Raw genomic sequence first — 13,018 nt, forward strand, 5'->3', positions numbered from 1 at the left:
AGGTACAGTGATCAAGACTCTATGTTATTGGTAGAGGGATAGACCTATGGATCAATGGAACAGGATAGAGAACCCAGAAATAGATCTATATAAATATGCCCAACCGATTATTGACAAAGATGCAAAAGCACTTCAGTGGAATAAGGATGGCCTTTCCAATAAATGGTACAGGAACAAATGGAAACCCATAGGTTAAAAAAATCCATAGGTTAAAAAATAAATGGTACAGGAACAAATGGAAATCCATAGGTTAAAAAATGATTAGAGTCAAACTAATCCTCAGATTCTACACAAAAATTAACTCAAAATGGATCACAGACTCAAATATGAAATGGAAAACTATAAAACTTTCAGAAAAATGTAGGAAAAACTCTTCAGGATATAAGGCTAAGCAAAGATGCTATGCATCTTACATGATGCATAAAATTAAAAACTGATATATTGGACTTCAAAAATTTTTTTAACTTTTCACTTCAAAAGACCCAGGTAAGAGGATAACAAAGCAAACTACTGACTGGGAGAAAATACTTGCAAATCATATATTATATCTTACAAAGAATTACTTTCTCATATATACAAAGAACCCCAAAACTCAGTAGTAAGAAAACAAGCAGTTCAATTAGAAGACAGACAAAACACATGAGCAGACGTTTCAACAAAAAGGATACGTAAATGGCAGAAAAGCAGATAAAAATATTTTCAACATCATTAGCCATTTGGAAAATGCAAATTAAAACCACAATTAGATATCACCACATAACTATCAAACAATAAAATTAAAAATAATGAGAAAACCAAACATGGTAAAGGATGCATACTCATATAATGCTGGCCAGAATGTAAAATGGTAGGCACTCTAAAAAAAAATTTGGTAGTTTCTTTAATAACTAACTAAAAAACTAAATATGCTACTACTATATGACACAACAATTATACTCCTAGGTATCTGCGTCTTAAAAATAAAAACTGATAGTCACATAAAAACTTGTAAATGAATTTCATCATAGCTTCATTTATAAAAGCCCGAAAGTAAAATATATATATATGCTTCAATGCATAAACAGTTAAACAAATTGAGTACATACATATGATAGAATACTACTCAGCAATAAAAGGTGCCAATAGGTGGAAAAACTTGTTTGAATTTTAGAGTATTATGCTGAGTAAAAATACGCCAATCCCTAAAGGTTACATAGGATATAATGCCACTTAAATAACATTCTTGAAATGATAATATACAAATAGAGAACAAAGTAGTGGTTACCAGTGGATATGGATGGAGAAAAGGTTTATAGGAGGAAGTAGGCATGGCTATAAAAGGGGACAATGAGGAATCTCTTTGGTGATTAAAAATGATCTATGGAAGGGCTTCCCTGGTGGCGCAGTGGTTGAGAGTCCGCCTGCCGATGCAGGGGACACGGGTTCGTGCCCCTATCCCGGAAGATCCCACATGCCGTGGAGCGGCTGGGCCCGCGAGCCATGGCCGCGGAGCCTGTGTGTCCGGAGCCTGTGCTCCGCAACGGGAGAGGCCACAGCAGTGAGAGGCCCGCGTACAGCAAAAAAAAAAAAAAAAAAAGATCTATGCCTTTACTGTATCAGTGTCGAATTCCCATTTATGGTATTGTACTATTGCTTTGTAAGATGTTAACACTGATGGAAACTGTTTAAAGAGTACATGAGGCCACTCTATATTATTTTTTCATTGGTATAATTGACTTACAAATTTAGTTTCAGGTGTCCAACATAATGACTTGATACATGTATATATTGTGAAATGATCGATCGTTACGATAACCCTAGTTAGCACCCATCACCACACAAAGTTAATTATTTTTCTTGTGATGAGATCTTTTAAGATTTGCTCTCTCAGCAACTTTCAAATAGACAGCACAGTGTTGTTAACTATAGTCACCATGCTGTACATTACATCCCCATGAGTTATTAGTTTTATAACTGAAGTTGTACCTTTTCATCACCTTTACCCACTTCATTCAACCACACCCCAACCTCTGGCAATCACCAATCTATTCTGTATAAGTTGAGGGTTTTGTTTTCTGGAGTTTTTTTTGGTTACACATACAACTAAGATCATGCAATATTTGTCTTTCTCTGTCTAATTTACTTCACTTAGCAAAATACCCTTAAGGCCTATACATGCTATCACAAACGGCAAGATTTCCTTCTTTTTATGGTTGGAAAATACTTCATTATGTATATAAACATATTGTTTTTTTATCCATTCATCCATCACTGGACATATAGGTTGATTCCATGTCTGTCTATATCAATATCAAATAAAGTAGACTGTAATTCCAGAAGCATTGGTAGATCATATAATTCTTTCAACAGATGAAGAAAAAACGTTTGATAAAATTTAATATTCATTCATGATTTTTAAAAACCTCTTAGCAAACACAATACAGGAAACTTTTTATTTGATATATACCATCTACAAAACCTGTACTGCAATTTTATACTTAATATTGATACAAGAAACAGCTCAAATAAAAAATGCAAACTTACACCTAAAGCAATTAGAGAAAGAAGAACAAAAGAAACTCAAAGTTAGCAGAAGGTAAGAAATCATAAAGATCACTTCAAAAATAAATGAAAAAGAAATGAAAGAAATGATAGCAAAGATGAATAAAACTAAAAGCTGTTTCTTTGAGAAGATAACCAAATTTGATAAACCATTAGCCAGACTCATAAAGAGAAAAAGGGAAAAGACTCAAATCAACAGAATTAGAGATGAAAAAAGAGAAGTAACAACTCACACTGCAGAAATACAAAGGATCAGGAGAGATTACTACAAGCAACTATATGCCAATAAAATGGACAACCTGGAAGAAATGGACAAATTCTGAGAAAAGCACAACCTTCTGAGACTGAACCAGGAAGAAACAGAAAATATAAACAGACCAATCAAAAGCACTGAAATTGACACTGTGATTAAAAATCTTCCAACAAACAAAAGCCCAGGACCAGATGGCTTCACAGGCAAATTCTATCAAACATCTAGAGAAGAGCTAACACCTATCCTTCTCAAACTCTTCCAAAATATAGCAGAGGGAGGAACTCTCCCAAACTCATTCTACGAGGTCACCATCACCCTGATACCAAAACCAGAAAAAGATGTCACATAAAAAGAAAACTACAGGCCAATACCTCTGATGAAGATAGATGCAAAAATCCTCAACAAAATACTAGCAAACAGCGTCCAACAGCACATTAAAAGGATGATACACCATGATCAAGTGGGGTTTATCCCAGGAATGCAAGGATACTTCAATATACGCAAATCAATCAATGTGATAAACCATATTAACAAATTGAAGGAGTCAGACAATATGATCATCTCAATAGATGCAGAAAAAGCTTTTTAAAACATTCAACACCCATTCATGATAAAAACTCTCCAGCATGCAGGCATAGAGGGAACCTACCTCAACATAATAAAGGCCATATATGACAAACCCACAGCCAACATCATTCTCAATGGTGAAAAACTGAAACCATTTCCTCTATGATCAGGAACAAGACAAGGTTGCCCACTCTCACCACCATTATTCAACACATTTTTAGAAGTTCTAGCCACAGCAATCAGGGAAGAAAAAGAAATAAAAGGAATACAAATCAGAAAAGAACTAAGACTGTCACTGTTTGCAGATGACATGATACTATACGTAGAGAATCCTAAAAATGCTACCAGAAAACTACTAGAGCTAAACAATGAATTTGGTAAAGTAGCAGGATATAAAATTAATGCAAAGAAATCTCTTGCATTTCTATACACTAATGATGAAAAATCTGAAAAGAAATTAAGGAAACACTCCCATTTACCACTGCAACAAAAAGAATAAAATACCTAGGAATAAACTTACCTAAGGAGACAAAAGACCTGTATGCAGAAAACTATAAGACACTGATGAAAGAAATTAAAGATGATACAAAAAGATGGAGAGACATACCATGTCTTGGATTGGAAGAATCAACTTTGTGAAAATGACTATACTACCCAAAGCAATCTACAGATTCAATGCAATCCCTGTCAAACTCCAATGGCATTTTTCACAGAACTAGAACAAAATATTGCACACTTTGTATGGAAACACAAAAGACCCCATATAGCCAAAACAATCTTGAGAACGAAAAACGGAGCTGGAGGAATCAGGCTCCCTGACCTCAGACTATACTACAAAGCTACAGTAATCAAGACAATATGGTAGGGCTTCCCTGGTGGCGCAGTGGTTGAGAGTCCACCTGCCAACGCAGGGGACACGTGTTCGTGCCCCGGTCCAGGAGGGTCCCACATGCCGCGGAGTGGGTGGGCCCGTGAGCCATGGCCGCTGAGCCTGCGTGTCCGGAGCCTGTGCTCCCCAACGGGAGAGGCCACAACAGTGAGAAGTTCGTGTACCGCAAAAAAAAAAAAAAAAAAAAAGACCATATGGTACTGGCACAAAAACAGAAATATAGATCAATGGAACAGTACAAAACACCCAGAGATAAACCCAGGCACATATGGTCACCTTACTTTTGATAAAGGAGGCAAGAGTATGCAATGGAGAAAAGACAACCTCTTCAATAAGTGGTGCTGGGAAAAATGGACAGCTACATGTAAAAGAATGAAATTAGAACACTTCCTAACACCACACACAAAAATAAGCTCAAAATGGATTAAAGACCTAAATGTAAGGCCAGACACTATAAAGCTCTTAGAGGAAAACATAGGCAGAACACTCTGACATAAATCACAGCAAGATCCTTTTTGACCCACCTCTTAGAGAAATGGAAATAAAAACAAAAATAAACAAATAGGACCTAATGAAACTTCAAAGCTTTTGCACAGCAAAGGAAACCATAAACAAGGAGAAAAGACAACCCTCAGAATGGGAGAAAATACTTGCAAACGAAGCAACTGACAAAAGATTAATCTCCAAAATATACAAGCAGCTCATACAGCTCAGTATCAGAAAAACAAACAACCCAATCCAAAAATGGGCAGAAGACCTAAATTGACATTTCTCCAAAGAAGATATACAGACTGCCAACAAACACATGAAAAGATGCTCAACATCACTAATCATTACATTTCTCTAATCATTAGAGAAATGCAAATCAAAACTACAATGAGGTATCACCTCATACCGGTCAGAATGGCCATCATCAAAAAATCTACAAACAATAAATGCTGGAGAGGCTGTGGAGAAAAGGGAATCCTCTTGCACTGTTGGTGGGAATGTAAATTGGTACAGCCACTATGGAGAACAGTATGGAGGTTCCTTAAAAAAACTAAAAATAGAACTACCATACAACCCAGCAATCCCACTACTGGGCATATACCCTGAGAAAACCATAATTCAAAAAGAGTCATGTACCACAATGTTCATTGCAGCACTATTTACAATAGCCAGGACATGGAAGCAATCTAAGTGTCCACTGACAGATGAATGGATAAAGAAGATGTGGCACACATATATAATGGAATATTACTCAGCCATAAAAAGAAATAAAATGGAGGTATTTGTAGTGAGGTGGATGAAGTTAGAGTCTGTCATACAGAGTGAAGTAAATCAGAAAGAGAAAAACCAATACCGTATGCTAACACATATATGGAATCTAAAAGAAAAAAAAATGGTTCTGATGAACCTATGGGCAGAACAGGAATAGACACATATGTAGTGAATGGACTTGAGAACACAAGGAGGGGAAACGGTAAGCTGGGACAAAGTAAGAGTGTAGCATTGACATATATACACTACTAAATGTAAAATAGATAGCTAGTGGGAAGCAGCTGCATCGCACAGAGAGATCAGCTCGGTGCTTTGCAACCACCTAGAGGGGTGGGATAGGGAGGGTGGGAGGGAGACACAAGAGGGAGGGGACATGGGGATATATGTATGCATACAGCCGATTCACTTTGTTGTACAGCAGAAACTAACACAACGTTGTAAAGCAATTATACTCCAATAAAGATGTTTAAAAAAATCAGAGCTGAAGAATACAATAACTGAAATAAAAAATACACCAGAAGGAATCAACAGCAGAGAATGGATCAGCATTCTGGAAGACAGAGTAGTGGAAATCACCCAAGTTAAAAAGAAAAAAGAAAAAATTTTAATGATAATAGATTAAGGAGCTCTGGGGCAACATGAACTGACATTCACAATCACATTGTTGGTGTCCAAGAAAAAGAAGATAAAAAGAAAGAGGCAGAGAAATTATATGAAAAAATAATAGGTTAAAAAACTCCCTAACCTAAGGAAGAAAACAGACATCCAGGTCCAGGAATCACAGAGAGAACCCAACAAGATGAATCCCAAAATGTCCACAACAAGAAATGTTGTAATTGAAATGTCAAAAATAAAAGATAAAGAAGAACCTTTATAACAAGAAGAGAAAAGCAAATAATCAAGTACAAGGAAACTCCCATAAGACTATCATCTGACTTTTCAGTGAAAACTCTGAAGGCCAGAAGGCAGTGACATGATATATTCAAAGTAATGAAAGGCAAAAACCTAAAACTAAGAATACTGTACCTGGCAAGGATATCATTCAGATTTGAAGGAGAGATAAAGAGTTTTACAGACGAGCAAAAACTACAAGAGTTCAGCACCACTAAAACAGAAACAAGAAATGTTAAAAGACACTTCTCCAAGCAAATAAGGGCACAACTAGAAATAAGTAAAATTATGAAAGGAAAAATCTCACTAGTAAAGAGAAACAGATAGTAAAGAATGAGGATCAACCACTTATAAAGCTAAGTAGGAAGGTTACAAGATAAAAGTATTAAAATTATCTGTATCCACAACAAGTAGTTAAGGTATACACAAAATAGAAATGATTGTAAAATATGACATCCAAAAAAAAACATGTAGGAGTAATAAAACGTAGAACTGTAAAAATGTGTTGTAGCTTAAGAGATGATCAACCTAAATATATATAGATATAGATATTCCATCCATAAACAGTAGAATACATATTCTTTTAAAGAGCACATGGAACATTCTCCAGGATACATCACATGGTAGGCACAAAACAAGTTTTAGTAAATTTAAGACTGAAATCATAGCAAGCAACTCTTCCAGCCACAAGAATATGAGACTAGAAATTAACCAAAAGAAAACAGCTGCAGAAAACAGAAAAACGTAGAGTCTAAACAACATGCTACTAAACAAGCAATGGGTTGTTGAAGAAATTAAAGAGGAAATCACAAAATACTTTGAAACAAATGAAAATAAAAACACAATATTTCAAAATTTTTGAGTCACAGCAAAAGCAGTTCTAAGAAGGAAGTTTATAGTTATATACACCTATCTCAGGAAACAAGAAAAATCTCAAATAAACAACCTAACGTTACACCAAAGGAATGAGAAAGTTAGTAGAAGGAAGGTAATAATAAAGAACAGAAAGAAAATCAATGAAATAGAGACAAAGAAAAAATAGGAAAGATCAATGAAACTAAAAACTTGTTCTTTAAAAAGATAAACAAAATTGATAAACCTTTAGCCAGACTCATCAAGATAAAAAGGGCTCCAATCAATAAAATGAGACATGAAAAGGGAGACGTTACAACAGACACCACAGAAATACAAAGGATAAGAGACTACTATGAACAACTATATGCCAATAAAATAGATAACCTAGTAGAAATGGACAAACTCCTAGAAATGTACAATCTCCCAAGACTGAACAAGGAAAAAATAAAAAATATGAAAAGACCGATTAAAAGTACTGAAATTGAAACAGTAATTTAAAAACTCCCAACAAACAAAAGTCCAGGAGAATCCTACCAAACATTTAGAGAAGAGTGAACACCTATCCTTCTAGAACTGTTCCAAAAAACTGCAGAGGAAGGAATACTTCCGAACTCATTCTATGATGAGGTCATCATCACCCTGATACCAAAACCAGACAAAGATATCACAGAAAAAGAAAGTTATAGGCCAATATCACTGATGAATGCAGATGCAAAAATCCTCAACAAAATATTAGCAAACCAAATCCAACAATACATTAAAAGAATCATACACCATGATCAAGTGGGATTATTCCAGGAGACAAGGATAGTTCAATATCCATGAATCAATCAATGTGATAAACATTAACAAATTGAAGAGTAAAAGTAATACAGTCATTTGAACCAGTGGAGAAAAAGAGTTTGACAAAATTTAACATCATTTTATGATAAAAACTCTCAACAGAGTGGGTATAAAAGAACATAACTGAACATAATAAAGGCCATATATGACAAACCCACAAATAACATCATACCCAAGAGTGAAAACCTGGCAGCATTACCTCTAAGACTAGGAACATGCCAAGGATGCCCGCTCTCACCACTTTTATTCAACACAGTATTGGTAGTCCTAGCCACAGCAATAAAACTAGAAAAAGAAATAAAAGGAATCCAAATTGGAAAAGACGAAGTAAAACTGTCACTGTTTGCAGACGACATGATAGTACATATAGAAAATCCTAAAGATGCCACAAAAAAACCTATTAGAACTCATCAATGAATTTAGTAAAGTTGCAGATACAAAATTAATATAAAGAAATCAGTTGTGTTTCTATACACTAATAAAGTCTATCAGAAAGAAACGCTAAGAAAATGATCTCATTTACAATCACATCAAAAAATTAAAAGACTGGGCTTCCCTGGTGGTGCAGTGGTTGAGAGTCCGCCTGCCAATGCAGGGGACACGGGTTCGTGCCCCGGTCCGGGAAGATCCCACATGCCGCAGAGCGGCTGGGCCTGTGAGCCATGGCCGCTGAGCCTGTGCGTCTGGAGCCTGTGCTCCGCAACGGGAGAGGCCACAACAGTGAGAGGCCCGCGTACCGCAAAAAAATAAAAAATAAAAAATAAAAGACCCAGGAATAAATCTAAGCAACATGTAAAAGACCTGTACTCAGAAAACTAATAAAACACTGATGAAAGAAATTGAAGAGAATACAAACAGATGGAAAGATATATATGTTCATGTATTGTTAGAATTATTATGTTAAAATCTCACACAATCTTACAGATCCAGTGCAATGCTTAATCAAAATACCAATGGCACTTTTCACAAAATTTGAACAAAGAATACTATAATTTGAATGGATCCTCAAAAGACTCCAAATAGCCTAAGCAATCTTGAGAAAAAGAACAAAGCTGGAGACAACTCATTCTCTGATTTCAAACTATACTACAAAGCTATATTAATCAAAATAGTATGGTACTGGCAAAAAAAAACAGACACGTATATCCATGGAACAGAATAGAGAACCCAGAAATAAATACAAGTTTATATGGTTGATAATCTATGACAAAGGAGGTATGAACATACGATGGGGAAATGACAGCCTCTTCAATAAGTGGTGGTGGGACAACTGGACAGCCACATGCAAAAGATTGAAACTGGACCATTTTCTCACACCATATTCAAAAAAACCTCAAAATGGATTAAGGAATTAAATGTAAGTCCTGAAACCTTAAAAAGTCCTAGAAGAAAACATAGGAAATATGCTCTTGATATCAGTCTTGGCAGTATTTTTTTATATCTGTCTTCTCAGGCAAGGAAAGCAAAAGCAAAAATAAACAAGTGGGACCACATCAAACAAAAATGCTTTGCACAGTGAAGGAAAATATTAACAAAATGAAAAGGCAACCTATTGAGTGGGAGAAGATATTTGCAAATGATATATCTGATAAGGGATTAATTTCCAAAGTATACAAAGAACTTATACAACTCAACACTAAAAAATCAAATATCCTAAAAAAAAAAAAAAAAAAAAAATCAAATATCCTGATTTAAAAACGGGTAGAAGAGGGACTTCCCTGGTGGCACAGTGGTTAAGAATCCACCTGCCAATGCAGAGGACACGGTTTTGAGCCTGGTCCAGGAAGATCCTACATGCCGTGGAGCAACTAAGCTGGTACACCACAACTACTGAGCCTGCGTGCCACAACTACTGAAGCCCACGTGCCTAGAGCCCATGCTCTGCAACAAGAGAAGCCACCGCAATGAGAAGCTCGTGCACCACAACAAAGACTAGCCCACGTTCACCACAACTAGAGAAAGCTCACATGCAGCAACGAAGACCCAACACAGCCAAAAATAAAGTATAAATAAATTAATTTTTTAAAAAGAAATTAAAATTTAAAAAAAATAAAAATAAAAATGGGCAGAAGACCTGAAAAGACATTTTTCCAAAGAAGACATATAGATAGCCAAGAGATACATGAAAAGATGCTCAATATCACTAATCATCAAGGAAGTGCAAATCAAAACCACCATGAGATATCACTTCACACCTGTCAGAATGACTAGCATCAAAAAGTCTACAAATAACAAACTGATATATAGATTTACCTCTTTAAACATTTCAAGAGGTTGTTTGTGGGACTCAACAAATGCTTGCCCAAAGTGGTAAATTCATGGCAAAACTGGCTATCTAACTGGAAGAAAATAAAATTTTACTTCTCTTTTGTGTTATGTAAAAATTAGACTAAGATGTATCACAAATTTATTTATAAAACGTAATAATATTTATTCTTTAAAAAAAATCTGCAGACTAAAATTTAGGGCTGGGAGAGATCTTCATCAAACAGGAAATCCAAAAAACAAACAAACAAAAAAAACAGGAAATCCAGAAGTAAAAAAAGAAAAGATTAACAACTTTGGCCCTACAAACATAAAAGATTTTATGGAGCAAAAAAAAAATTTAATATCTATAGCAAAATTATAGACATGGAAAAATGTATTTTTTATATACATAAACAAAGGATTTGATAAGCTCTTACAAATTACAACAAAGCTGTCAAATAACATGAAAAGGCAATTCCAGAAGGACAGATCCAAATGATCAACAAACATATGAAAAGATGCTCAAATCTACTAATCTTTGGAGAAAGCAAATGAAAAAACATTAACATCAATTTATATTCATCAGACTGGCAAAAAATGAAAAGAAACACAGCACATTATTGGCAGAGATGTGGGGAAAAGATTAATCTTACACACGCAAAAGGAAATATTGATATTATCATGCCAACTTAAAAATATGTATATGCAGATTTATTGAAAGACATGATGATCATAATTGCTGGTAAATTTTATATGAATAAAATTATAAGTATACAGTTATAATTGATTGTTAGAAAACTAACATTTAAAAATAATGCAGAAAATTCAGAAGGATAAAATATTTTAACCTACTTTACCAAGGCTTTGATCAAAACTCATAGATATAACAACAAAGATATAAACAAAACAACAAAGATATAAACTTCACAAGATAAATCCCATCTCTTTATGTAATGATTAAGATTATGGGCTCTGGAGTTACAAACGTGGATTCAAAACCTATACACACCATCAAGAGTCCTTAGTTGGTTTAACTTCCTGAAATAGCAATCTCCTCAACAGTAAATGTTGATAAGCACAGAAATAAATTTTAGCAATCTTCTTTTATTGTCTGACAACCAGAAAGAGAGCATGAAGTCTGAATGAGTGCATGATAATCAAAGTATGAACAGTCAGAAATGAACAACAATTCCCTAATTTAAGCTACATCAATATCACAAATCTTTGATTTCTAAGAAGACTGAAACATTATACTTACATGAACAGATATGCAATATCATGAGGTCTTAGGGTAAGATAAGACTTTTTCCATTCTAAAAATGTATACAATAATTCATGTGCCTCACCAACAGTAGAGATCTTATTTTTATCTGACCACAATTCCAAAGATGACAGCACAATAGTAATTTTAAATGGGGCAAACATCTAAAAACAGAAGAGATAAATACATGAAAAAATTAATTTTTGTTTTTTTATAATAACCAAGAAATTAATTCAATGTTTTGACAAATCCACCCTCAATTTATATGGATAACTTTATTCAGAAATGCCACATCAGCTGCGGAGCAACTCAGTCCATGCGCCACAACTACTGAAGCCTGTGCACCTAGAGCCCGTGCTCTGCAACAAGAGAAGCCACTGCAATGAGAAGCCTGCGCACCACAGCGAAGAGTAGCCCCCGCTCACCGCAACTAGAGAAAGCCCGCACACAGCAACGAAGACCCAATGCAGCCAAAAGTAAAAAAATAAATTAAATAAATTTTTTAAAAAAAGAAATGCCATGTCAAGTCAATGCAAATTATAATTTCAAAACTAGTATGAATTTTCCTAACTAGTATGAAAAGGAAAATACTTACTGAATTTACAAGGCCAATAATTTCGATGACTTTATTTGTTATTATCATGCTATCAGAGCCCAGGTAATCATACTGAAAAACAGAATTAATTTAAAATTTAAATATCATTTGGTTACGTAATATGTTTGAGATTTACTCTCCATCTACTCTCTCAGGTTGAGGCTGCTTTGGGGTTAGAACACTTCAAAATAAGACAGTAACAATTAAAATAGTAATATAAGTTAGATCACTCACACATGCTAGTACGTATAGCCACTCTGAAAAACAAATAATGGACCTAGAAATTGCACTCCTGGGCATTTATCCTGAAGAAGTAAAAACTGATGCTCAGAAAAACCCATACATGAGTGGGAACAACTCCTATGTCCTCCAACGTTTAAAAGGTTAAACAAACTGTGGTACATTCATAACATGGAATACGATTCAGTAAAAAAAAGTAACTGAACTGTTGATACATGAAACAGCCTGGGTAAACCTCATGAAAATTATGCTAAGTATAAACAAATCTCAAAAGGATACATACTATATGATAACATTTATGCAATATTCCTGAAATCACAGATGGAGAATAGATGAGTGATTACCAGAGGTCAAGTAAGGAAGTGGGGAGAGATGTGTGTGACTCCAAAGGGATAACACAGAGTCTTGTGATGGTACTGTTCAGTGTACTGGTCGTGGTGGTGGTAGTTATGAATGGCTACATATGTGATACTACCACATAAAACCACACACACATACACACACACAAATGAGTGTATCTATAATGGCTGAAATCTGAATAAGCTCTGAAGAATGTGTCAATGTTAAATTCATTTT

General features: G+C 34.9%; 1 protein-coding gene across 2 annotated transcripts in view; it reads right to left on the reverse strand.

Moving 5' to 3' along the window:
- ADAM32 (ADAM metallopeptidase domain 32) overlaps positions 1-13,018 on the reverse strand; it is a 177,831-nt gene that overhangs the window by 117,777 nt on the left and 47,036 nt on the right. For both annotated transcript variants that reach the window (XR_014014083.1, XM_081220688.1), the window contains exons 8-9: positions 12,203-12,274; positions 11,605-11,771 (exon numbers count right to left, since the gene is read on the reverse strand). Coding sequence is in view for 1 of the 2 variants with exons in the window: in XM_081220688.1 (XP_081076814.1) it covers positions 11,605-11,771; positions 12,203-12,274 (239 nt within the window). In the remaining variant the exon portion in view is untranslated. The remainder of the gene's footprint in view (positions 1-11,604; positions 11,772-12,202; positions 12,275-13,018) is intronic.

The sequence above is a fragment of the Mesoplodon bidens genome (genome assembly GCF_964165515.1).
Source record: "Mesoplodon bidens genome assembly, chromosome: 20".
In the NCBI taxonomy this organism is placed as follows: domain Eukaryota; kingdom Metazoa; phylum Chordata; class Mammalia; order Artiodactyla; family Ziphiidae; genus Mesoplodon; species Mesoplodon bidens.